The sequence below is a fragment of the Micromys minutus genome (genome assembly GCF_963924665.1).
Source record: "Micromys minutus genome assembly, chromosome: 22".
NCBI classification, from domain to species: Eukaryota; Metazoa; Chordata; class Mammalia; order Rodentia; family Muridae; genus Micromys; species Micromys minutus.
In genome coordinates this window covers 1,672,586-1,697,263 of record NC_137957.1, presented here as the reverse complement: position 1 = coordinate 1,697,263, position 24,678 = coordinate 1,672,586, and the positions used below count along the sequence as shown (strand labels likewise).

Here is a 24,678-nt window from a genome sequence, read left to right as displayed (position 1 = left end):
GAGGGGGTCCAGTGCTGGGCGGGGCCTGCCCGCTGGGGCGGGGCCTTGCTGAGGTAGGGTTGGTCCAGTCATTAGAGGAGGGTTGGGCCTTGATCTGGGAGACTGTCCAGCCTGGTGCCGGGCTGGGTCTGGGTGGATGGAGCCTGAGGGCAGGGTGCTACTGGCTGGAACCCGGAGTAAAGTTCTGTGAGGGTCGGATCTATGGAATGGGATAGGTCCTGCACTGGTGGGCTGGGAAGGAGTCCAACCTTTTGCTATGGATGGGGCCAGACCTGTGGGCTGGGACAGAATCCAGACTTCTATGAGGGATGCAGGCTGTAGCCATACAGGATGGAGCCTGTAGGGTAGGGCAGAGTCCAGCCTTCTGCTAGGGGCGGGACCGGAGCAATGGGGTGGGGTCACCGCTCTGCTAAGTATGAGAGAAGAAGCTAAGGAACGGGGCCAGCCAGCTGAGACCGTGGTGTCCAGTCTTTTGCTACGGATGAGGACAGAGCCATGGGGTAGGTGTTTATGGGATAGGATGAAATCCAAGCCTTCTGTTAGTGGCAAAGCCAAGTCTTCGCCCATGGCTGGGGCCTAGCCTGGTAGATAAGCTAAACAGGAGCCCCGGCCTAGCTTTCCGCTAGGGCTGAGGTTGGCGCCAAGGAGGCGGGGCCTGAGGACTAGGGTAGCTGTCGGAGGGTGGAGCTGATTCCAGCCTTTTACTATGAATGGGGCGGAGTCTATGGGCCTGGGCGGGGCCTAGTTGTCTAGACAGAAAGTTGGAGCCAAGTGCTGCATTGTAGGGAGGGATGCTTAGAGACTACCAGTGGGGCCAGTGCCATGGAGAGTCCCATATGCTAGCATGTGCACTGTTGTGGCTTCTGTGAGGGGCGGGGGAACTCCATGGCACCAGACGTTTGGAATGATTCTTGACTTTTTCTGCATTTGCCTGGCTGACTCTCAAGGGTACTCTATTTACTGTCTGAAGAGGCTGTGAAACTTGACCTCCACGATGCTCCTCCAAGTTGATTTTTTAATTTTTATTTGTTTATTTAGAGACAGGAGCTCCTCGCTGACCTGGGTCTTGCAATGTAGACTAAAATGGCCACGAACTCAGAGTTCTGCCTGATTCTACCTCTGAACTGCTAGGATTAAAGGCATGTGCCACCATGCCTGGCTGGATGCCTCACATTTAGACACTCATTGGCCTGGTGAGGGCCAATAAGCGCGTCCTCTCTCAGCTACTCCAATCCACATCTGTTATTTACTGGCTCTAGCTTACTCCTGGGTCACCTGGGTGTGTTAGGTGTCTTGATCTGATGATTTTTCTGAGAACTGCTGAAGAACAGTGAAACGCTTAACCCTTAGAAGGTGCTACAGCGGTAACTGTTGATACACTCATTTTACAAGTGGGAAAACCTGCTAAAAACCAGGAGTGGAGACCAGGGCTCCAGTTTAGAATTGTAGCCATTAACACTTGTTTTTTGGGTTTTTTTTTTTTTTTTTTTTTTTTTTTTTTTTTTTTTTTTAATGAGTACATGGTAATTGTTTTCAGACATACCAGAAGAGAGCATCAGTTCTCATTATAGATGGTTGTGAGCCACCATGTGGTTGATGGGATTTGAACTCAGGACCTCTGGAAGAGAAGTCGGTGCTCTAACCACTGAGCCATCTCTCCGGCCCTTAGCTTTTTTTTAAATGTGCAGTGTAGAGGGCACCAGATCCCCGAGGCTCAGTCACTGGTATTGTGATCCCCACGTGGGTGCTGGGAATCCACTCTGGTCCCCTGGAGGACCAGCCAGTGCTCTGAACTAACTCACTGGCCTCTTGCTGTTTGGTTTTTTAAAACAGGTTCTCATGTAGCCCAGAATAACCTTAAGCTCTCACACAGCTAAGGGTGACCTGGAACTCCAGATCCTGGTGCCTCCATCTTTCCAGTGCCAGGATTAACAATGTGTGCTGCCATCAGGATGGTCCCTGGGCTTTGCGCCGGCCAGGAGAACACTTTCCCACTGAGGCCCACCCAGCTTCTGCTGTTCCACTACTCTGAGTGTCCTATTGATGATCTCATGTGGTCTAATGAAAGCATAAAATGGGTAGCTTTGTAATCTCAGCACTCCAGAGTCAGCAGCAGGACAATCAGGGCTACATAGGAAGATTCTGTCTCCAAACAAAAGCTTCAGCCTGTCTTTATAATCTGAGCTGCTAATACCCAGCACAGAAATGAATTATTATATTTTGTTTATTGATATAGGGCCTCCCTGTGGAGACTAGGTCAGGTTACCCTCAAATTCAAAGTATTGATTGATTGGGGTTTTTGTTTATTTGTTTTTGTTTTGAGACAAGGTTTCTCTGTGTAGCCCTGGGTGTCCGGGAACTCACTCTGTAGACCAGCTGTACTTAATTCACAGAGATCAACCTGCCTCTGCCTCCCAAATGCTGGATTTAAAAATGTACACGAGCAATGCCCTGCCTCTAGGCTTCTTTTGCTTGTGTGTTTTGTTGTTTTTTTTTTTTTGTTTGAGAAAGTCTCATGTAGCTCTGACTGGTTTCACTATGTATCTGACCAAGAGAGGATGACCTTGAATTCCCAGTCCTCCTCTCTAACCTATGATGGGATGGATGACTTGCCATGTTCCGTGTTAGTGGTGCTGGGGATGGAACCCAGGCCTTCAGCCTGGAAAGACACTCCACAAACTAAGCCATTACCTCACCTTATTCACTTACTTAATTATTATGTTGCTTCTGCTGTGACTGTTATTACTATTATTTATTATTACATACCTTTTTGAGACAGGGAACTCGTTATAAGAGGAAAGGCAGACTATCCAATTGAGAAGTCAGCCAGCAGACAATAGGCAGTAGTAAGAGTGTGGCTGACCATGTTAGTGGTACTGGGGACAGTGATTTTTTTTTTTTTTAAATAACCAGTGAACTTGATAAATTTTTCCTTTGAACTTATTGAACCTTAACTGAATGACCTTGGACAGGTGTCAGCCTCTGTGACCCTCTGTTATCATCTTCTGGGAAAAGGGAAGACTAAGAGGTGACACAGTTCAGAGCATGAACTTGCAGCCTGTTTTATGCACCAGACTCTGAGGGACGGCCTGGACTTTCTCCTTACAGACCCCCACATGAGACCTAGATTCACGAGAGGAGAAAGGGGAACCCACGTTTGCGCCTGCGCGCGCCATGAGCGCTCGGCGCCACATGCACGCGCACGCACGCACGTGGCTGCCTCCCTCCGCGCGCCTTGTGAAGGCTAGATAATGCAGAGGACTGCATTTCCCAGAAGGCTTAGACTCGATGGGGCGGAAGCGCGTTTCTAGGTCGTTCCTGTCGCGCCGGCGCAGAGCCCTGCGTCTCTCTTGCAAGCGTGCACGCACGCGCGGCGCGCCCCTGGCCCCGCCCCCGGAGGCCCCGTGCGGGAGCGCGCCCGGGCGTGCGCAGGGCGGAGGCGCGGAGGCGCGGGGACGCGCAGCGACCGTTGGCGCGGAGGGAGGAGGCTCAGCGCCGCCGCCGTTGCGCAGATCCGGGCCGCGGCTGCGGGGAGGGACGAGCGGTGACCTTCCGGAGGAGCGGGGCGCAGCGGGCCGGGACGGGGCGCCATGAACAGCGCGGGCGCCGACGAAATTGGGTGAGGCTGTGGGGGCCGGCAAGGCCCGGAGCGAGGGAGGCCGGGGTGCCGGGCCAACCGGGACGGCATTTCAGAGAAAAGCCGGGGTGCTGGGGGTCGCCCCAAAGGCAGCCCATGGGTAACTGAAGGCACTCAAGATGATAACTCACGAGTCAGAGAAACCATAAATGAAGGTTCATGGGTCAGGGCGATCTCATAGGTTAACTCGTCAGACTGAGAGACCCCGAAATGATCGATCAGGGTGTTGAGGCCCCCTAAGTGGATCCTTGGAGTCAGGAAGGCAATGTAGGATAATTTGGGGTGCTGAGAGATCCCCCCATAGAGTCTAGGTGGCAGGGAGATCCTAAAAATGGACCAGGGTCCTTGGGAACCCTAAGTATTGGATTGGCAAAACTGAGGGGGTCTCCAAAGAATAGATTATAGGGCAGAGAGACCCCATAGAGTTACTCTAGAGAGTTGGGTTCTAAAAGATAGATCACAGTCAATGGAAACCCTGTAAGATAAATTAAGGATGCTCAGAGACCCTAAAGAATACATAGGAGGTCAGATAACCCTCCCCACCATAAATTAGGTTTTGGGTTCTGAGGAGCCCCAAAGTATAGATTACGGCTCAGAGAGACCCCATGGGATAACTCAGGGATCTAAGGGATACCCCCAAAAGATTAGGGTGTTGGGGTTATCTACTAGAACCACAGGGATGAGGAAGACCCCAAAGAACAGATCTGGATGATTGGGGTCAAGGAGTCTGCAGATAATAATTTTGGAGGTTCTGAGACGCTCTCCAGAGTTCGGGAATTAGGGTGACTATCACATCAGGGGACTGAGACAGTAAAGGACAGTCAGCTGTTAGAGGAACCCTAAGTAGAGTTAAGGAACTAGGGAGGCCTGAAAGGCTAATTCAGGAGGCTGGGGGAACACCAGACGGGGGCTCAGGGCCCATCAATACTCCAGGAGACAGTTGGGCAAACTGGGGGCCACACAAATGGAGACCCTGAACCAGTGAGGCCTAGAAGGTAAGGAGTCAAAGAGAGCTCTTTTGTTTTTAAATTGGTTGTTACTTGTTCATAGGAGAAATGAGAGGCTGGGAGACTCCAAATTAGAGCTCAGGTCATAGAGGCATCAAGAGTTGGCTCCATGAGCTTGGGATTCCAGCGGAGTTCAAATGGTTAGAGGGAAACAGCAGTGATCACCAAAAAATAGGTTAAAGTACAGGGAGACCCCTCGGGACCTAAGAGACTCCAAAGGGGGCCTTAAGGACAGAGAGACTCCCCCAAAGGATTCTTCAGTGGGTAGGGAAACCATAAGGGGTCTGGGAAAGCTGAAAGAGGAAGAGCTCCCATCCCTGAAGCTGCTCGGTGAGCCAGGCACCCAGAATTGAACAAGAACTCAAGGTCCTGTGGAGCTATGAGGGGGAGTTTGAGGTCTGGGAGACCTTAAATAGTAACATGGTGGTATGGAGACTCATAGGAGCCTGGGGTCAGGAAAACCCCAACAATAGTTCAGAACATGGGGTTCTATGGAGACGCAGAAAGAAAACAGACGACTAGGGCGATCACCAAAGGGAACTTTTTAGAGCTGTGGGACCTGATCCTGAAGTCTGGAGGCCAGGAAGATCACAAAGGAGATTGAGGAACCCCAAGTGGTGACTTTGTGGGGGTCTCTGTGATATCAACTAGAGCTTGAGGCATCCAGACAAACTTGGAATTCTAAAAGGTCCTTGTCTAGGAGCCTGGGTTTTGTGGGACACTTTGGGCCTCCCCAGTAGGCCTTGAATTCTGTTCCCCTGCTGCTTTGTCAGTTTTCTGGCCCGGGGAGTGCAGAGCAGTGTCCTGAGTCCCCCTGACAGGTGCAAGAACTAAACAGGTTGGTACACGAGACCAAGCATTTTGGGGTTCCGTTTTCCTGCCTACAACTTGTACCACCTGGGCTGGGGGCCAGCAAGGTTCTCACGTTGTACTCTGGAATGCCCTCATTCCTCTCAGCCCTTCTTTTCCCTGCATCATGGTTCCTTAGCAGGTGTCTGTCTCTGTAGGAAGAGGCTGGCTGCTTGCTGTCTTGCAGACTTTCTGATGTGGTAGGTGAGCTGCCTAATGCCCTCTGTGTTGAGTGTGGCTGGCACTGAGGTCCTGGGCCTAGTAGGCAGTGTGTTTGCTTCATGAGGTGAGCAAGGGGTGTGCTTCCTGTGGTTCTGTCCCAGAATCAGAACACCTTGCTATAGAGAAGGGGGCTGGCGCCTGTGCAGGGGCTGGGTCTGCATCATGCCCTTGGGGTCTGGAAGACAACTGTAGGCCTGGGAGAGAGGTCAAAGGTTGCTGGCTCTATCATCTGATCACAGCATGTGGCTCCTGGACATTAATGAGGTGCCAGACCCTACTTGAAGCCTCACATAAACCCACTGGGCACTAGGAGCATGTGCCTAGACTGGACCAGGCTGGGAGTCTGCTCTGTAGTCCCCAGGAAGCCACCCAAAGGACAAGTTTTGTGGTTTATTTTGGTTTTGAGGCAGGGTTTTTCTGTGTAGTCCTATAGTGCTTGCTCTTCAGACCACACCAGCCTTGAATGTACACAGATCCACCTGCCCAGTCTATCTCTGCCTCCTGAGTGTCGAATTAAAGCTGTGCCACACCACACCCGACCTTTATTTACAAAGGGAGGTTTGAATTGTTTTGTTTTTAATGCTGGGAATGAACCCTAAAGTTGCACATCGCTGAGCCTCCAAGTGCAGCGGTTGATTACTAAGGAAGCGGCTGTGCCGGCAGTGGGGCATCTAAGGTCCCTGTTAGAGCTCCTTGCCCTGGGATGTCTAGATGTGGGGAGAGGGGGATAATTGGGGCCTTTTGCATTTTTCCTCTACTGACTGCTGTCCTGGGTCCCTGCCCTGTTCAGCCAAGGCAGTCACCTGTAGATGAGTGGCTGGCTGCTTCATTTGTGGGACCTCTACCCTCATACATGCATGGACTGGAGGCTGAGCTTATGGCAAGAGATACCCCTTCTTTCTCAAAACCACTGCTGGCCAGAGCCTGTGGTGTGACTGTCCTCTCTCCAGGAGAAGGTAGGCAGAAGGTAGCAGCGGTGCCACTCTTGGGGTGACCTCCAACTTGTGCTGCTCTTAATTTGTTTGTTTTGTTTGTTTCCTAAGACAGCCCTGGCTGGTCAGGAATTTCTTATGTAAACCAGGTGGGCCTTATACTCAGAGAGATCCACCTGCCTCTGTATCCTGAGCTCTAGGATTGAAAGTATTCTCCACTATGCCTGGAGCAACTCCTGTGTATGTGTGTGTGCACATGTGTGTATTTGTTGTTTTTCTGTTTTGTTTTTTGAGACAGACAGTTCCTGGCTGTTCTGGAACTCACTCTGTAGACCAGGCTGGCCTTGAACTCACAGAGATCTGCTTTTGCCTCCTGAGTGCTGGGACTAAAGGTGTGCACCACCATGCCCAGCTCCATTTCTTTTAAAATTGTGTGTGTGTTTTTCAGGCAGTCAGGCTTGGTGGCCAGTACCTTTCTGAGATATCTGGTTGGCCTGGAGGGGTCCAGATATTGGGAATTCTGAAGGGAATGTAGAAGTGGGAACTGCTTCCTGAGTGTGCTTTTCTGCATTCTGTCAGCTAACGCAGGAGGTTCGCGTGCCCGCTAGCGCTATCACAAGTCGCCTGGCAAAGTCTTTGCCCTGAGTGTCAGGCTCATGCCCATGTTGAGCAGAGGTTCCTGCAGTCCCCTTGGGTGGCCCAGGCCACTCTGCTCTCCAGCTCCTCCAGTGACAAGCCTGTGGGACAGGGTGGTAGGAAAGGTCCATCTGACATGACAGCTGGTACACTGACGGTTGTCAGTGTCACCTGGAGAATAAAAGGCAGATATGCCAGGTATCCTGGAAGCAAGGTCTTTCCAGGAAGACCTGGGTTTGTAGCCTAGGACTCCTCTGCTTACCCGGATGAGGGTCCTGGCTATGTGGGCTCTGTGTAATCTGCTTTATGTAGATGCTGGGCATGTCAAATTGGGTTGAGTGCCTTCTTGCTGCACCGATGGCAGAAGGTGGAATGGAGTGAAAGGCCTATGAGAGGAGGGCAGAGCTCACCCTTCATGTATGTCCCACCTAGAGGCCACCACTGCTCAGTGTCCCTGACCTAGGAACCAGCTGCCTGGCCCTGAGCACTGGAGCACCTCAGACCTCAGCTAGGTCATCTGCAGTAGCTCCTTCTCACACAGCTTACTGGAGGGTACAGAGGAGGCTGGGAACCTGCTGGGTGCTGTTCACCCATCTGGGAGTACAAAGTGAACATAAGTGTCCCCCTTAGCCCTGGGGGTGCTTCTTTGGTGATTTTCTCTCTGTGTGTGTATGTGTGTGTGTGAGTGTGTCCTGTTGGCTGCACGGTGCTGAACGATGGTCCAAGGTTCCCTGGGTTCAGAAGAGCTAAGCGTGACTGACTGTTCTCTGCCAGCCATAGTGGGCTGCCTTTACCCAAGGCCTTTGCTCCCTGGTTACAGTCCAGAGGCTGTAGATGTTGTGTTGTAGGTGTCTGCTGTGAGCCTGGCTGTGGGTTTGAGCTGCTTCCCTAAGGGCTCTTGAAGATATGTCTCTTTCTAGAGATACTTAGTCTCAGGGCCTCAGGCTTGAGTGGCCTTGGGGAAGAGATGAATAGGACACAGGACTGGAAGCCATGACAGAGCAGGGTGTCTGTAACACCACCGTTTGTCCCCAAGGGCTGCCGTCATAGGAACTGAGGTTGTGGTTTAGTCCATGTGACTAGTTCATGTGCACTGAGGACTAGCTGGAAGGATGGGACCACCAGAGGAAGTTAGTCACTAGAGATGAGGCCCTTCACATCCTCCTGTTTTCTATCTGTGAGGGTCATGGGCTTCTCTCAGGTGAGTTGTGGAGCCAGCCTAGGGACAGGCAGCAGGGGCTGGCCTCTCAGGCTCACCCCTGTGCTGTGGAGTCTACTAGGCCCTGTCAGAAACCTGTAAAGGCTCTTTTCTGCCTCTGAGACTTGAAGGGAGGAGATGGCCTCAGGTTCCGGGTTCAGCAGCAGGATGTGGGGTGCAGGTATACAACCATGGCAGGTTTCCCATAAGTGGAGTCCACTAGCTCCCCCTGGAGGCACCTTGATTGTTGCTGTCACTCTTAGTCTGTAATGCGAGCTGAGTGGCCTTCTCTAGTCCCTAGTCTGCATGTGCTGGCTCCCTGTATGGCTGGGGGCTGATCAGCAGACCCTTTCTAGTCTCTGGCTTTTGTTTCTCCTTCTTATTTGATGGAATACTTTGCAGTCACCTCAGGCTTAGAGGTCTAGCCACAAGGGAATTGAAATCTGCATTCTGGAGCCTTCCAGAACCGTTGTGAACATGGGCCTGTTTCACCCGATGAACTCTTCTGGTCTAGGCAGAAAGCCTTCGTGCACACAGGCCAGAAGCCTGCTTTCCTCAGAGCTGGTGCTATACAACCTCAGTAATGTCCCAATGGGCTCCATGGGGAGCCTTGCCTGCAGAATGACATGTCACCACAGACATGGCCAAAACAATAGCCACACCAATATATGGCCCCTCTTAGACACCTGCAGCCTGTGGCACTGCAGGGCGCAGGTGCACTCTGCTGCCTGAAGCCAGGAAAAGAAATGGGGCATTCCTAGTGTCTTGTGTATGTCTGGTGCTGCTGACATAGCTGCTTTTCCTTTCTTTCTCCTTTTTTCTTGTTAAAAGCCTTTTGTGGTCTCCAGCTTCTCATTCTTCCACAGCTCCTGAGTGCTGGGTTTCTTCCATGCGTGTACCACCACACCTAACGCTTCCCTGGTTTCTGTGCCTGAAACTACACCTGGGCCCAGAGCCTGGACCCATCTGACCGGTTCCTCTTCCTGTGCCCTGTGGTTAGGAAGCCCCGCTGCCAGTGGCTGGTGTTGTCACAGGACTATCACAGGCTGTGTTTTGGTTTCAGTGGGCATTGCTATGGTCTGAGGAAGCATACGGCTTTATGTTAATGAGGCCAGGTCCTGAGCCACCTGTGCTGGATGGATCATTTGCAAAGATTTGGCTTCAGGAGGTCAGTGGGCTGGCAACCTTGCTGGACAGGGCACCTTGTCCACAACTGGGAAAAAAGGAACTTATGTGGTTACTATGGCTGGCACCTCTATTGTGGGACTTTGCTGTGGGGGTCACTTGGACCGCTTGAGGACTCATGTCTTGAAGCTCCTGGTTCACATGTAGGGCCTAGTTACATCATGCAAATCAGTAATATGCCTGTGTAGGGCTCTTTGGTTTTTAGCCTGCCATGGTATAGTTGGGTGCCCATAAGGGCAGGGGGTCTGGCATTTCCTGTAAGATGGACAGGTTTCTTATGTCTGGAGTTTGACTGTGGTACTGGTTCTGGGTACCCTTCCTGCTCAGAGATTTGCCCCTAGTATCCTACCTAGGGTTGGCAAACAGAGCTTCAGTATGGCAGCTGCAGGGGGCAGGCTCTTCTTCTGGGCCATGCACCATGACCCAGAGCTATGGAGGGATTGAATGATGCCTCAGGTGACACAGTGTCACTGCTGAGGCCAAAGGGCCATCTGATACAACTGTGCCTTTTCACTCGGGATGCAGCTGGCCCTGGAGATGATGCTGTACAGATGGGCTCCAGGTATGACAGGGGCCACTGCTGAGGCTTTGTCACCCGCTGTTGTCCAGCAGCTTCATGGAACCACATCCTAGGCTAGGGTCTTGTCTAGTTGGCTGAGCATCTCTTAGGCTTAGGCTGTACTCTTCTGGTGGCTAGGTCTCGGCAGAAGCTGCAGACAGTGTGGCCTGTCATGGGCCGGTGGCTCTTGTCCTACCAGTATGGCTCTGACAGTGCTATCTCTGTGGCAGCAAGGGCAGATATCTCTTACCTGTGGGAGTCCTTGACTGAGTTCTGTGTGGGTCACAGTTTGACCGAGCACATCCCTCTTCCTGTGAGCCTGGTGTGGGTGGGACAACCCTAAAGGGGTCAGCTGATCCTGAGCCTCTTTTCCCTACAGGAAGCTCTTTGTGGGCGGCCTGGACTGGAGTACCACTCAAGGTAGGAGCTATGGTGTCCCAGCCATGATCGGGCTTGGTTCTGGTGCCTCTGGACCTAGCCTTGTATCCCCAAGCAGATCTTACTCTAAAGTCAGCATGTCTGGGTTCTGTCATGCTTGTCTGGCCCTGCCCTCCTGTTCCCTACAGCTAGCCTGCCTTTTCTAGCACAAGGCCATCCCTTGTACCCTGGACCCTCTCCCACAGAAGTTAGCTGCCAAGCAGCTTGGATGAGGCTGGTGTGTGCGCGCGTGTGCACGCGGTAAGGCTATGCCTAAGCTAGGGACATGTGTGCTTTTGTTCCTGTCTCCGAGCAGAGACTCTGCGCAGCTACTTTTCCCAGTATGGTGAGGTTGTGGATTGTGTCATCATGAAAGATAAAACCACCAACCAGTCTCGAGGCTTTGGATTTGTCAAGTTTAAAGACCCCAATTGTGTGGGGACAGTGCTGGCCAGCAGACCACACACCCTAGATGGCCGGAATGTAAGTGAATTCATGGGTCCTCCCATCTTAACTTAGTTGGCTGTAGGGTTCAGACTATTGAAGGTGGGGTATATTAGAGGGTAGACCCTGGAGGCAACAAGCCCTGGGGTGTGAAGCAGTCAGGTACCATTGGCAGAGTAGCTTCCTGCTCACAGCTCTGGCTTGACATTTCCCACAGATTGACCCGAAGCCATGCACACCTCGGGGGATGCAGCCAGAGCGAACACGGCCCAAGGAAGGCTGGGTAAGGCTGGGCTGGGCTGGGCTGGGCTAGGTGCTCTTTCATGCTAGAGGGTGGCCACCATTATCCCAATCTGCTCACTGACTTAAGGGAAATGGCATTCTGGTAGATTCTGGATCCATTGAAAGCCAAGTACCACTTGAGCTGGGTGCACAGTCCTACCAGCCCCTTAGCAGCAGGAGCTGACCACCTGTCCAGCTGTTCATACCTCAGCAATCCCTGCCTGGCAGCAGGCTGTGTCTTCACTTCCACGTGAGCCAGCTGTGGGGGCAGAGATGGCTGCCTGGGATGAGTCTGCTTATACTGTGAGTGGCACCTGAGGCCTCTGCAAGCAGTGCATTTGTTTGGTGAGCTGGCCTCAGCCTCTCAAGTGCTGGGACGTTAGCTGTAAGCTGCCATTCCCCAGTTACCTTCCAAATTTATGTGTATTTTCTACTTGTGGGCATTTTCTTTGCATGTATGTCTATGCACTGCTTGAATGCCTGATGCCCATGGAGCTAGAAAGGTTGTCAGAGTCCTTGGAACTGGAGTTGTAAGAGTGATTCAGCATGTGGGTTTTCAGAATCAAGTCCTGGTTCTCTCTCTGGTAGGGCAACCAGTGCTCTTATCTGCACTTTTCCTGTTAAGACATTCCCTATATGCCTGGTATGCTTTGGACTCAGGCCTAGTAAGCTTCTGGCGGTCAAGAGCTCCACCCCTTTTTTCATTTAGGAAAGCCAGTTCCCAGGGGTTGTAGACCAAGGACAGCACTGTGCTTCCTTAGAGGTGTCCACATGGCCTCAGCAGGGGTGGGGTGGGAACCACTGTCAACTCCATGGCACTGGCTGGCTAACTTTGCGACTCCTCAGTGTGGACCTGCCTGCTGAGGCTTACTGCACATATGAGCTCCTGTCTGGGTGAACCCACAGTCACTAGCAGAATGGTGTGCGCCCCAAGCCAGCCTGGAACCCAGGATCCTCCTGCCTCAGTCACTAGATGCTGGGCCGACAGGCCTGTCTGACCACAGCCAGCTCAGAAGTTCAGTCTTGGTTGTGTCCTTACACGGGACAGGGTTAGAGCCACGGGCAGAAGCAGCAGTGGGGGCAGGTCAGGCAAGGCTTAGGTCCTCCACAATTGCTCTATTGCCAAAGCTTTCCCCTGTGTCCCCAGGTTTTCGCACCCTGCTGGTTTTTTGTTTTTTGTTTTGTTTTTTTTTAACCTTGCCAAAATTTCCATTTCACTGGGAATGTAGGTCATTGGTATGCACTTCCTAGGATGTGGAGGGCCCCAGTTTTGTCCCAAGCACTGAAAAAATAAAAAGTCAGGCCAGAAGCCTTGTCTTCACATTGCAGGTTGTTTTGTTGTTTTTGAGATAGGGTACTCTGTAGCCCTGGCTGTCTTGGAACTTACTGTGTAGACTAGGCTAGCCTAGAACTCAGAGATCCAACTGCTCCAGACACTGCAGGCTTGTTGTGGTGTTGTTAAAAGTGTTCCAAAGTGTTTTTAATTCCATTTATATGTTTGGTGTCTGTGGACATGAATGCCATAATATGCATGTAGACAGCAGAGGACAACTGTGAGTTGGTTCCCTTCCATGAAGTGTATTGCAGAGATCAAACTTGGGTTTGGTTTGATGGCAAGTACCCATATCCACTGAGCCATCCTGCCAGCCCAGAGTGCAGGCTTTCTGTTGGTTTGAGACTGGCTTTTGGGTGGCCTCTGCAGCAATCCTGAGTGGCAAGCGTAGGCCCACGTGTACCTGCCCTGCACACAGACCTTCCATTCTTTGGTCCAAGGCAGTGTGTGTAATACCCAAGGAAGTGCTACAGGTACCTGTCCCCAGGGGAGCCCTGCAGTCAGGATATGTCTGGTTCTAGCTGACTCAGAAGCTTATAAGCTGTGGTGGCAGAGGCAGGTGGGTCTGAAGTTAAAGGTCAGCCTTGACTGGATAGTGGGTGTCTGGAGGACTAGGAGTACATGGGGAGGCTGCCTCAATCAAACAAAACGACAAGAAAAGACCATACAAGGGGCAGGGCCAGTGGTTTGCATCTGTTATCCTGGGCTCATGGTGAGACCCTCTGAGAGAAGTACAAAGCCATGGAAAGGGTTGTGTTAGCCTTTGGGGGAGTAGTCCTTTAGAAGTCACTGACCACCCTTTTTTGACAGCAGAAAGGACCCAGGAGCGACAGCAGCAAATCCAACAAGATCTTTGTCGGGGGCATTCCCCACAACTGCGGCGAGACGGAGCTCAGGGAGTACTTCAAGAAGTTTGGAGTGGTGAGCTCTGTGCGCCGCCATGGCCATTCCTGCCCACATTTCCTGCCATACCCTTATACCTGCTTCTCCCCAGCAGTGTTGCATGGGGTTTGGGGAGAGCAGGGCAGTAGACAGTGAGGAGCTGGCCATGCCTGTGGGAGGCAGTCATGCTGCCTTGTAGCCAGGCAGCTGCCCCCAGGTGGACCACAGCCTCTGAGCCCTGTGCCTCCTAGACACCTGGGTTTATGCCCACAGAGGATTCTGCAGTAGGAGTGGCTGTCCTCGTACTGAGGTGTCTGTGCTGTCTCACCCAGGTCTTCCAGAGGCTGGAACTCTTGGGGCCTTGCTTTTGGGGCAGGATGAAGCCCTTTGCTCACTGTGGGGAATTGAGCAGCTGGGTGGGGCAGACAAGATTGCAGGGCCTAAACTGCTAGGTAGTGAACTGGGGAGGGCTATCAGGCGTGGCAGCATCCTGGTGACCCTGGGTAGTATGTGTCCCTTGGACAGGACAGAGGAGCACAGGCCAGGGGAAGATACCTGGCATCTCCCAGACTTTATCCCACCTGGGGCATGCAACCCAACACAGTTGCTAGTCTGCTTTAGCAAAGTTCTCCTTTAGCTGGTACCCTGGCCCCTCCTGGAATGGGCTAAGTGGGTCTGTGCTGTGGCACCTGCTCCACAAAGTCTGCCTCAATCACACTTTGTCTACAGGTCACAGAGGTGGTTATGATCTATGATGCAGAGAAGCAGCGGCCTCGAGGTAAGGGCTGAGCCTGTTCATCCTGACCCATGTTCTCCCCTCAGATGGCAAACTATCTCACCCTAGACAGGCCACGGTCAGATGCTGCACTGCCACTGGGCCCCGTGCCCAGACACAGTCTCCATCCAACACTCACATCACATCCTCCCCATGGGGCATCCCGGCCCCTTCACATGAAGATGAACACAGCTTTGTATCTAAAGGTCCTCCAGAGCACAGGCGCCTTACCCTCATCCAGCTGTCCCAGTCTGCCATGCTGGCCGCCCCTAGACTCAATCCACCGCCCTAGCTACCCACACTCAGTCCACGCTGGCCAGGGAGCAGGAGACAGCCCTTTTCCTTTTCTGGCTGTTGCTTACCCACATTTTTGGTTCATTCTGTTTTGGACCAAGTGCTCCATGCCACAGGACCCTCACCTCACACAGCCCTCCCTTCACATTCTGCATCTTCAACTCACACAGCCTTCGTCCACATGTCCCCTGTCACCAAAGACCCTGTTCAGGTGCTCGTGGTGCGCCACCACTCAGGAGCATAGTTTGCCATTTGAGCCTCCTCACTCGTCCAGGACGCACTGCTCACTCGTGTGGTTTAGCTGTTAAGTCTTAGTCTTAATTTACGGTAGACATACATGCTTAATGACGTACGTAGTATCATAGAATACGGTACCGTTAAGTAAGCTGTCTCCTCTCTCTGTGATTGTCTGTGATTAACGATGTCTCTCTAGATCTCTCTCCAGGTGCTAAGTTAAGTCACACAGGTACAGGCCCGCCCGCAGTCAGAGGACGGAGCGGCTTTGCTCCCGTGGGGTGTAAACGAAGTTTCAGTGTGTTTGTCCCGCTGCTGCCTCTGACACAGCGCTGTAGACAGCCTGCCCCGGCTCTTCCCCCACGACCCACGGCCTCTTGCACTGTGCCTGGACCCAGCCAGCCCGGTGGCTTCAGACACTTCCCGCCGTTTGAGAGAATGTCAACTTTTCACATGTCTTCATCACTATGTTGTGTTCCAAATGCCGCCTCTGACTTTGCGAAGCCTCGGTGTGCGGGACTCTGAGGGCAGCTCCTAGGTGTTTCCGCCCATGGCTGGCACATCTGCTGCCGCCCTCCCGCCACCCAGCCTATCCAGGCCCAGCTAGTGTTGCTGACCCGTGCTGGAGGGGCTGGCGTGTAGACCTGTGTCCCCTGGGGGCTTGGAAGTGTCCTATTGGGTGGCAGATAGCAGGGTTTGGGTCAGCAGGCCCCCCCTTACAGCACTTCCTGTCTTCTTGACTTTGCTGACTCCTCGAGGGTCTTGGTGGATCTCAGTGTTTCTTTTCCTTCCTGCTTCCTGTCTGCTGACTTGGATAGCAGGCCATCTTGTCCCCCTACCTCTTAGTCCCCAAGCACCCTGTCTGCAGTCTCCTTTACATCCCTCTGTCCTTTGTCCCTGGTCTTGTCTCTTCAGCCTCCAGCTCCACTAGAGTTCCCCTTCACCATTCCATCTGGCTTCTCTCCTGCCCTGACACCATCTGCGTATGGCGCAGGAGCCCCCAGCCCCTCCCGCCCTCTCCCATCTCACCTCTGGTTCCTCACTGCCTTCTCTTCCTGCTTCCATCTCTCTCTCTCTTGCTGTGTCCTCTTAGGGTTACTTTCCTGGTTCGGCCCCAATACTGCATCTCATCAGCTTGTGGTCCTGTCCCTAGGCCACTTCTTCCTAGCTCCCCTGTCACAGTGCACAGGGACCCTTGTCACACATCCTTCTGTCTGCTGTAAAGTTAGTTCTCTTGGAGCCCTTCTGGGCCTTCTGTCTGGAGCCTCCTCAGCCTTTGTTCCCTGAGGTCTCTGGGCCTGAGCGCTGCTGCAGGCCATGTTAGCGCTCCAGTTGGCCTCAGTGGAGGCCAGAGACCCTGTCCCTCCTGCCCCTAGTCGGGTGGCCGCGCTTGCCCCAGACCAACCAAACTTCGTTTATACTGCCACTTTCTTGTGTTTGGGAAATGCTAAATTTTTTTTCCTTTGAATTTTTCTTTTTACTTTTTTTCCTTTTTCTTTTTTTTTTTTTTCTTTTTTTTTCCTTTTATCTTTTTTCTTTTTTTCTTTTTTTTTTTTTTTTTTTTGATGACACCATGCCTCTTGCTGTTGCTGCTGACAGCAGAATTTGACCTGCTGGAACCCGTTGTGGCCTGTATCTTTGTGTATTACTGTATTTACCTATATCGTCTGTGCATAGAGGAGTAGGACTGGTAGACATAGGACTCCGCGGGCTTAGCCAACAGTGTTGGATAAGCCTGGCGAGACGCAATAGGAACTGCACTCGGTACCGCCTAGAACAGCGGGGGCTGCTGTCAGCACTAGCTGCGAAGCGAATTGCAAACCCCAGGGGAGAAGCTGGGTTTCAGAAAAGCCAGAGCACACCACACACAACATCCCCCACCTCCCAGGCACCCCTCTTCCCCATGGTGGCACTCAGCCTGGAGAAGGGTGAATGTCACCCACTGTCCCCAACCTGCTGTGGGCCATAGCTAGCCCCTCTGCACACAGGCTTTGTCTGAAACCCAGCTCTACCCTGTGGCCGCCCTGATACTGTTCATCATCCTGTTTTGTGTCACACGCCCTGCTACCTTGATTCACTCTTCGTCGTTGGCTAGGTTTTGGATTTATTACTTTCGAGGACGAACAATCAGTGGACCAGGCTGTCAACATGCATTTTCACGACATCATGGGCAAAAAAGTGTGTAGTTGTAGTTTTATTTTACCTTAAGACCAAGCCAAGCCTTAGGCAATGAGGGGTTTCACTGGAAAGTGGGCGCGCCCAGCAGGACATCCATGGGTTGCTGCCCCTGGATGGGGGTGGGGTGGGGATGGGGTAGAGGGTGGGGCCCTGGGAGGTGGGGGGCCTTCAGTGAGACCCTAGTGTTGCCTCAGGCTTGGTTTCCATGACCACTCCTTCAGATGTGGCCCAGCCCCTTCTGTAACAGTGACCTTAATGTGATGAGCAGGAGCCTCCATGAGCCTGAGGCCTAGCTCCAAACAGAGACTGAAACATCCTGAAGGATTGGTTTCCTATCGGGTCACTTACTGTGAAACTCCGGGACCAGCCACATGCTCTGATAGCACTTAACCACGTGCAGTCAAGTGACCTCTGGTGTTCCGTCTTCATACTGTGTTGCTGCCAAAGTGGGCAGGGCAGGCCCAGGGCCTCAGCTCTCTGTAGCCGCATGTGCAGGGTTCCCATTCAGACCTTCTGAGGCCCCTCCATCCTCCTTAGCATGCATGATTGCCCCAACTGTGTCAGGCCTTAGCCTTGAGACTAGATCCACCAGCCACTCCTGTGGCTGCCTGTCTGTGCTGGGCCCAAGTACAGAGGGACAGGGAAATCTTAGGCTCTGGGCTTCCTGCTCTCTTCCTCCCAAACACACCCCAGTGAGATGGGGCAGCCTTGTTCTGACACTCCCTGCAGCCTCAGTTTAAGCTAACATGCAAACTGAAGAGCACAGCAGCTGGCTAGCAGTGGAGAGTGCTGTGTGTGGTATGAAGGTCCCTATGGTCCTCAGGTCCTCTTCCCCTAGAGAGCCCAGCCTGCCCATTGCTCACCTTCACTGGACACTGCAGCCTCTGGGGGACTAAGTGTCCAGAGCTGGGCCTGCATGATGATTAAACCCCAGACTGAGAGAAGCCACAGCCCAAGTTGCTTGAGTCTTGAGTACACGCTGCTCTGTGAGCAGGATGAGTCCCCAGGGGCTTCAGGAGCTCATTAACTCTGAGCTGTGTTTCTGCTTTCACACTGCCCCAGCTCACAGCATCTGCTTCCCCAGTTTCCACCATCAGACCACTCTTGGGCACTGGCGGGGGTGGGGGTGGGGCTGTGCTTCTCTGCTGGCAAAACACTAAGCACTGTACCTGAGTGCTTAGTTCCTGCTCTCAGGCCTACTGGAGGCCGTGTTCCCTCAAAAGAGAGTGAGGTCCCACCCTGGCCTAAGGAGGCCATGCACACACCAGCTTCTGTTAGGGCCCTTGTCTGCTGTCCCCTGTCCCCTTGCTGGGCCAGGGCTGGGCTGCTGCCAAACACAGTATGAAGGTTGCTTACTGATCCCAATGTCCATTTTATTGCATGTTTGTTGACTTTTTTGTTAGCTGTATCGTAAGGCTCTTCCATCCATTCCCTCTGACATGCCTTTGAGTTAACTGAGGTTCTTTAAGCATTAGCCTGGGGAAGGTAAGTCTTTATCTTCCACTAGACATTTTAAATAATTGAGTTAAAGCCAGCGTGTTTCTCAGGTATGCTGGGGGTGGTGGGTGTGCTCTTTGGGTGCAAGGAGACTGCCTTCTCTCTAAGCAGGGTACCCGCAGTGCCCCATCTTGGCTGTCTCTCCAGGGCTCTTAGCCTCCTGCTGCTGCTTGCAGTGGAGGGGGGCACAGGGCGTCTTCCAGATGCATCTGTTGTACCTGAGAAACATTTTTTTTTATAAAAAGAAATTAAAGAGCAAACTTTTTTTTTTTTAAAGAAAGAAACTTACTGGCCTAAGTAAGCTTATCTTAAGTACTCACTTTAAGTCTTAAGGCGTTAAGTGTAGTCATAAGTCACCACGGGTGTCTGAAGGGCAGGGGTGCCACCTTGGCTTCTCCCTAAAGTGCACTCGGTTTGTTTAGGTGGAGGTTAAACGGGCTGAACCTCGGGACAGCAAAAACCAAGCACCAGGACAGCCAGGAGCCAGCCAGTGGGGCAGCCGTGTGGCACCCAGTGCAGCCAACGGCTGGGCAGGCCAGCCCCCGCCAACGTGGCAACAAGGATATGGCCCACAAGGTAAGGCACAGGTGTGGTTCTATCCCTGCTAGCACATCCTGGAAGTGGTGGCTGCCTCCCTTTCCCCAGTAGTGGGGCAAGAACCACCACAGAAGTGGCTACCTAGGAGCCAGGCTGCAGGAGGCTCAAGGGCCAGGTAAGCATGTGTTGTGGCTCTTGAATTATCCTTTGAGGACCATGTGGTATCACTTTAGCTAAGTGTGTCACCACCGCCTGTGCCCAGTCCCTGGCTAGCAACACAGTGGCTACGTAGGAGGCCCCAGTCTGCAGGTGACCTCTCCTCCTCTATTTCTATAATTCCCTCTGACCTAAATAGAGTGTGAAAGTTGGTTTCCCTCAGTGTTGGACATGAGCTTAGGTCACAGGCTGTGTTGATGTTTACTGCTGACAGGACATCACAGCCTCAGGGATAAGTTCCTTCTTTCCCTTCCTTCTGGAGACAGGTTCACTCTAGCTAGGCCATTGGACTTTTTCTAGTCTTCCTGCCTCAGTCTCAAAGGGCTAGGATGGCAGACCTCTATCACTCCAACACCAAACCACCCACCATACAGGGCACACTGTACAGGGCAGGCTCTTTGGCCACCGTGTAGAAGTTCTCTCCTGACAGCCTGCAGGTTGCTCTCCACACCCTCTGCTAGGGTGTGTATAACCTTCCCGTACCTGTTGGTGATGGGGTCAGCGGCAGGCTTCATCCAGGAGAAGCACTTTAAGGAAGTTTGCAAAGGCTCACAGTTGAAGAGCACAGGCCATCTTGACAGAATAGGTGCAGCAGAGAGGGGACCTGTTGCTTGTGCTTTTTTTAAGATTTGTTTTGTTTTGTTTTTTGTTTATTATAGATAAGTACACTGTAGCTATCTTCAGGTCTCATAACAGATGGTTGTGAGCCACCATATGGTTGTGGGGATTTGAACTCAGGACCTCTGGAAGAGCAATCAGTGCTCTTAACCTCTGAGCCATTTCTCCAGCCCTGGGCTCTCTCTCCTTTTTGTGAGGATAAGACTGCAGCTGCAGACAGCTCTTCCCTCCTTACTTAGACCTTTTGGGTACGACCACGAGTCTCTGGGTAACACAGGGGAAGTCACTGACAGACTTAACTGGCCCTCTCTTCTGTTTTTTGTCTAGGAATGTGGGTGCCAGCAGGACAGGCTATTGGTGAGTCGTGTGAAGGGGGTCCAGTGCATACCGCAGGCCTGTTGCTGTGGGCACTGGTTACTGCTGTTGGGAGGAGACCATGGATTTGACCCAGGTCTGGGCTGTGCCAGGCGGCTTACCCCACCCTTGTGTTGCAGGTGGCTATGGCCCCCCCCCTGCGGGCAGAGGAGCCCCACCCCCGCCCCCACCCTTCACCTCCTACATTGTATCCACACCGCCTGGAGGCTTTCCCCCACCACAGGGCTTTCCACAGGGCTATGGAGCTCCACCACAGTTCAGTAAGTGCTACCCCTTCAGAGCAGACCCAGCATATCAACTCTCATCCCGTCGGGGCTGGCAAAGAGTCCATGGGAGGGAGGTTCTTGGATTATTGGGCTGTGCTTCGTATAGGCTTGGACCGGGGATGCCTACAGACCATGCAGGCAGTTAGTGTATGGTAGGACTCTGGGAGGGATGTCCCCCACATTCCCTGTGGTCACATACTGATGAGACTTGCACCCCATCCACATTGCCCAAGGCAGAACAGCAGAACAGTGGCCTGGGTCTAGTTCACCTGGCCTTGCTTGCCTGGTCCTAGCAGACACAGCCAGCTCAAGTGGCTGACCTTTCTGATGCTGTGTTCAGTGGCAGCTTCTTTCGTCTGGTACTGGGGTGCAGGCCAGGGTCTCCTGTAGCTACACGGGCATTTGGTTTGTAGCTACATCTTTGCCTTGAAAGTAGCTAGCTGTGGCTTCCAGAGTTTACTACCTGGAGCTCTGGTCTGGTTCTGTCCTGACCTGCTGGCCCTGGGCTGAGTCCCAGCCTGTAGTGTCAGGTAGGACGTGCTGGGTGGACACTACATACTCAGTCAGTTGTGTAGCTGGCACTGCTGTTCATGCCCTGCTCTCCTATCTCTACAGGTTTCGGCTACGGTCCTCCGCCCCCACCCCCTGATCAGTTTGCCCCTCCAGGGGTCCCTCCACCTCCTGCCACCCCAGGGGCTGCCCCACTGGCCTTCCCACCACCTCCATCTCAGGCTGCCCCAGATATGAGCAAACCCCCAACAGCCCAGCCGGACTTCCCCTATGGTCAATATGGTAAGTGGCTGTGGCCAGCTGCTCCCAGAATAGGCAGGAGCAAGAGAGGCTAGCAGCCTTGATTCTGGGATGCGGTACCCCCATCTGTTGCCCCTGTGGGAGTGTGGGCTCCCAGAGGTCCTGTTGAGCCCTTGCTCAGATTTACTCTAGCCTCTACTTTTTGCACCTGTCTTCCTGGGGAAGTTCCTCTTTGGTGCAATCATAGCCCAGGACAAGCAGTCTCTGGTGTGCAGGCAGAGGGTGTGAGGGAGGGGAAGGGGGGTGCCTGGGAGGTTGTGTCTGCTCTTGCCCCTTTACAGCCCAGTGCTTGTCCGGGGAATAGGTCAGGAGTGGCCAGGCTTTGTACAGGCAGCTTCTTGTGGCACTGGGACCTTGTCGTAGTTGATTTAGGGCTGTTGTGGAAGGCTGCTTTCTCCTCTGCCCCTGCCCTTTGCTGCAGGAACTCTCTCCTCACTGAGCTTCTATGCTGTGCACAGAAGTGAGCTTGTGCCCTGGGTTTGAATAGTCATTCTCACACATTAGGCATGTGTCCCTCAGAGTACATCCTCAGCCTTAGTTGTTTTGTTGTTTTTTGTTTTTGTTTTTTTTATAAAGATGTTTTCATTTACAGTTTGTGTGTGTGTGTGTCCTGGCACAGGAGGGCAGTCAGAGGGTACCTTGGTGATTTGTTCTGTGCTGTCATGTGTGTTTAAGAATGGAGCTCACACAATCCTGCTTGGTGGCAAGCACCTTACCAACCAAGTCTTGCCAGCCCCTCCCTCCTCCTTTCTTGTTCTTTGCCAGGGTCTTTCTGTGTAGCACAGGTGGCCTTGAACTCAAACTCCCCTGCCTGTTTCCCAATGGGCTTCGATGACGTCTGTGTTCCACCACACCTAGGTTTGGTTCTGTTGCTTCTGTGTTTTGTTGGTTTCGTTTGGTTTCTTTTTTAGAACAGGGTCTCAGCCATGTAACCCTGGTTAGCCTTGAACTCACAGACATCAGCCTGTTTCTGCCTTCCAGGAGCTGGAATTGAAAGTGTGCCTCCATGCATGGCTCCTGTTCTGTTTTGTTTAGAATGAAATTTTCTTTTTAAAAATTACTTTATTTCATGTGTATAGTTTGGTGAGTTCATGTGTAGCACACTCGTGTGAAAGCCATCTGAAGCCAGAAGGCATCAGATCTGAGAACTGCAGTTACAGGCAGGGCTGAGCTGCCACATGTGTGCTGGGAACTGAGCCCGCCTGGGTCCTCTTGTCAGACGTGATGCAATGTGCTTGGTCCTTCTCACATAGCCTGGGCCCCTGAAGCTGAGGGTGAGCACTGCAAGCAGAGCGCTGCTGTCTCGTGCCTGCTGGAGTAGCACTGAGCTGCTCACCTGCTGCCCTGGGCAACAAAGTTCAACAACCAATCCCAAGCCTGTGGAGCCTGCATCCACATGTGCTGCTGCTCAGGCTGGGAAGGCCTCCCATTGTTGTTTTGCCTTCTGGTTGGTCAGGCAGGAAATGGTGTCATCTGCCCTTCACAAAGCCTAATTTCTGACAGAGAGTGGCAGCAATTGTTCGGGAACACAGGGCTTAGCTGAAAGGGTTATTGGGAAGTTAGACGGAACCCAAGACTGCTGACCTGTTCCTGCCACAGCCCAGGCTGTACCTTTACAATGGGACTGAGCATCCTGGAGCTCCCCAGTTCTTGCTCTGTGTGTGTCTGTCTGTGTGTGTTGCATCACAGTAGGGTGACAGGCCACCAGGGCCACCATGGTATCCACAGATGCAAGTCTAAATAGCAGCCCCTCTCCTTGGGACAAAGCCAGACAGTATGCTCTGGCAGAACCATGGGGTGGGCCACTGTCCTCTGACCCTGACCTAAGCAGCCTTTCTCCCAACAGGTTACGGGCAGGACTTGAGCGGCTTTGGCCAGGGCTTCTCAGACCCCAGCCAGCAACCACCCTCCTATGGGGGCCCCTCTGTCCCAGGCTCAGGGGGTCCCCCTGCTGGTGGCAGTGGCTTTGGACGCGGGCAGAACCACAACGTGCAGGGCTTCCATCCCTACAGGCGCTAGCCAGGGGGATGGCAGCAGGGCAGGATTCGGGACTGGTGAACTTGTGACAATCACACACTTGGGACAAAATAAATGACCACTCGACCTGGGGGGGAGGGGCAGCGGAGGCCGCATCTGGACTGAGGTTTAAATATATTTCTTTTCTCTGACCCATCAGCACAATAAAAACACGTCACTGGTTCAACAACAGGGTTTTAAAAACGCCTTCAGCTTTAATTCAGAATTTCAGGTTTCTTTTTCTTCCTTTTTTTTTTCTCCTTTTTTTGAGATTATTTTCTTGAGCCTTTTGTTTTGCCGTATATTGTAAACTTTTATGTTAAAGAAAAAAATATACATTTACAAATTGTGAGATTTTTAAGAGAAATTTTCTACGATGTATACTGGCTTATTTTTTAATTTAAAGCAGGGTTTGGGTGTGGGAAGCGGGGGCCCTGGCTCCCGCCGGCGCGGGCTGGGGTACGGGCAGAGACTACTGCGTGCATTTGGTTTTTTGTTCATTCCTTGCTTTGAGCGGCTTGTGTAGCTGCGGGTGCCATAGGGCCCCTGGCACAGGTGGCAGTGCTGAAGTCACTGGTGGCCTGGACCCCACACAGGTGGCAGGCAAGGCCTTGTTGGAGGCCCCTCAGTAGGGCTCAGGTTCCCATTGACCAGTTTGACCCGGTTTGAATAAAGCAGCGTGTTTGGATCAGAACCTGAGTGCTGTCTGCTTGTGTCTGTGATTCTGGCCTGTTCCCTCTGCCCTTCCTGTGCTGTGGAGGGTCTGTGGGTACCAGGGTTGGGGGGACCTGTCCCAGTTGAGAGAAGTGTGTTGTGCCAGTCTGAGCCCTCAGAAAGCAGGAGACAGGGCTGGCTGGGCACATGCAGTCCCATCTTTGGCCTTGAAGTGACACCCACACAGGTGTATTTAACACTTTTTGGTGTGAAGAGGGACTTACATTTCTAGTGGTCAAAGGGCAGGTCTCAGCGTGGATCCCCCAGTTGTCTACTTTTCTGTACCTGGTCGGCCTCTGTCTATGCACCGTGTGTGCAGTGCTGACCCTCCCTCATGCTCAGGTCCTCTGGAAGAGCAGCAGGGCAACCCCACCATCTCCCCATCCTTCCTTATCTGCCCTCGGCCCTTGCAAATCTCTCCCAAAAGGAAACATGAAAAGTTAGAAAACACCTTGCCATGGAAGCTCTGATGTGTCACACAGCACACCCTTCAACCACACTCTTGCATGTGTTCATTGCCAAGAGTCACAGGTCTGGTTCCTGGCCTCTGGCTTCTACACTGTAA

At 52.7% G+C, this 24,678-nt stretch overlaps 1 protein-coding gene across 5 annotated transcripts; it reads left to right on the top strand.

Annotated features, from left to right (window-relative positions):
* The first annotated feature begins 414 nt into the window (after window positions 1–414).
* On the top strand, window positions 415–24,093 carry DAZAP1 (DAZ associated protein 1). 5 transcript variants are annotated; one of them, XM_080935468.1, is made up of 12 exons: window positions 415–500; window positions 10,605–10,645; window positions 10,959–11,125; window positions 11,304–11,369; window positions 13,512–13,622; window positions 14,313–14,361; window positions 16,982–17,064; window positions 18,984–19,137; window positions 20,260–20,289; window positions 20,427–20,567; window positions 21,189–21,365; window positions 23,230–24,093. In XM_080935468.1, the coding sequence occupies exons 1-12, from the start codon at window positions 496–498 to the stop codon at window positions 23,400–23,402; spliced, it is 1,197 nt and encodes a 398-aa protein (XP_080791594.1). In that variant the 5' UTR covers window positions 415–495; the 3' UTR covers window positions 23,403–24,093. The 5 variants fall into 5 exon arrangements, with proteins under 5 accessions (XP_080791594.1, XP_080791592.1, XP_080791591.1 ...); XM_080935466.1 differs by lacking the exon at window positions 415–500 and adding an exon at window positions 3,445–3,619 and having other exon boundaries at window positions 13,515–13,622; XM_080935465.1 differs by lacking the exon at window positions 415–500 and adding an exon at window positions 3,445–3,619.
* The last annotated feature ends 585 nt before the right edge of the window (window positions 24,094–24,678 follow it).

Bases quoted from the DNA above. Each gene is read 5' to 3' on its own strand.
- DAZAP1 (XM_080935465.1), top strand. From the start codon at position 3,591: ATGAACAGCGCGGGCGCCGACGAAATTGG. The intron at 3,620-10,604 runs GTGAGGCTGTGG...TTTTCCCTACAG, and splicing joins GCGGGCGCCGACGAAATTGG to GAAGCTCTTTGTGGGCGGCC. The intron at 20,290-20,426 runs GTGAGTCGTGTG...CTTGTGTTGCAG, and splicing joins GCCAGCAGGACAGGCTATTG to GTGGCTATGGCCCCCCCCCT.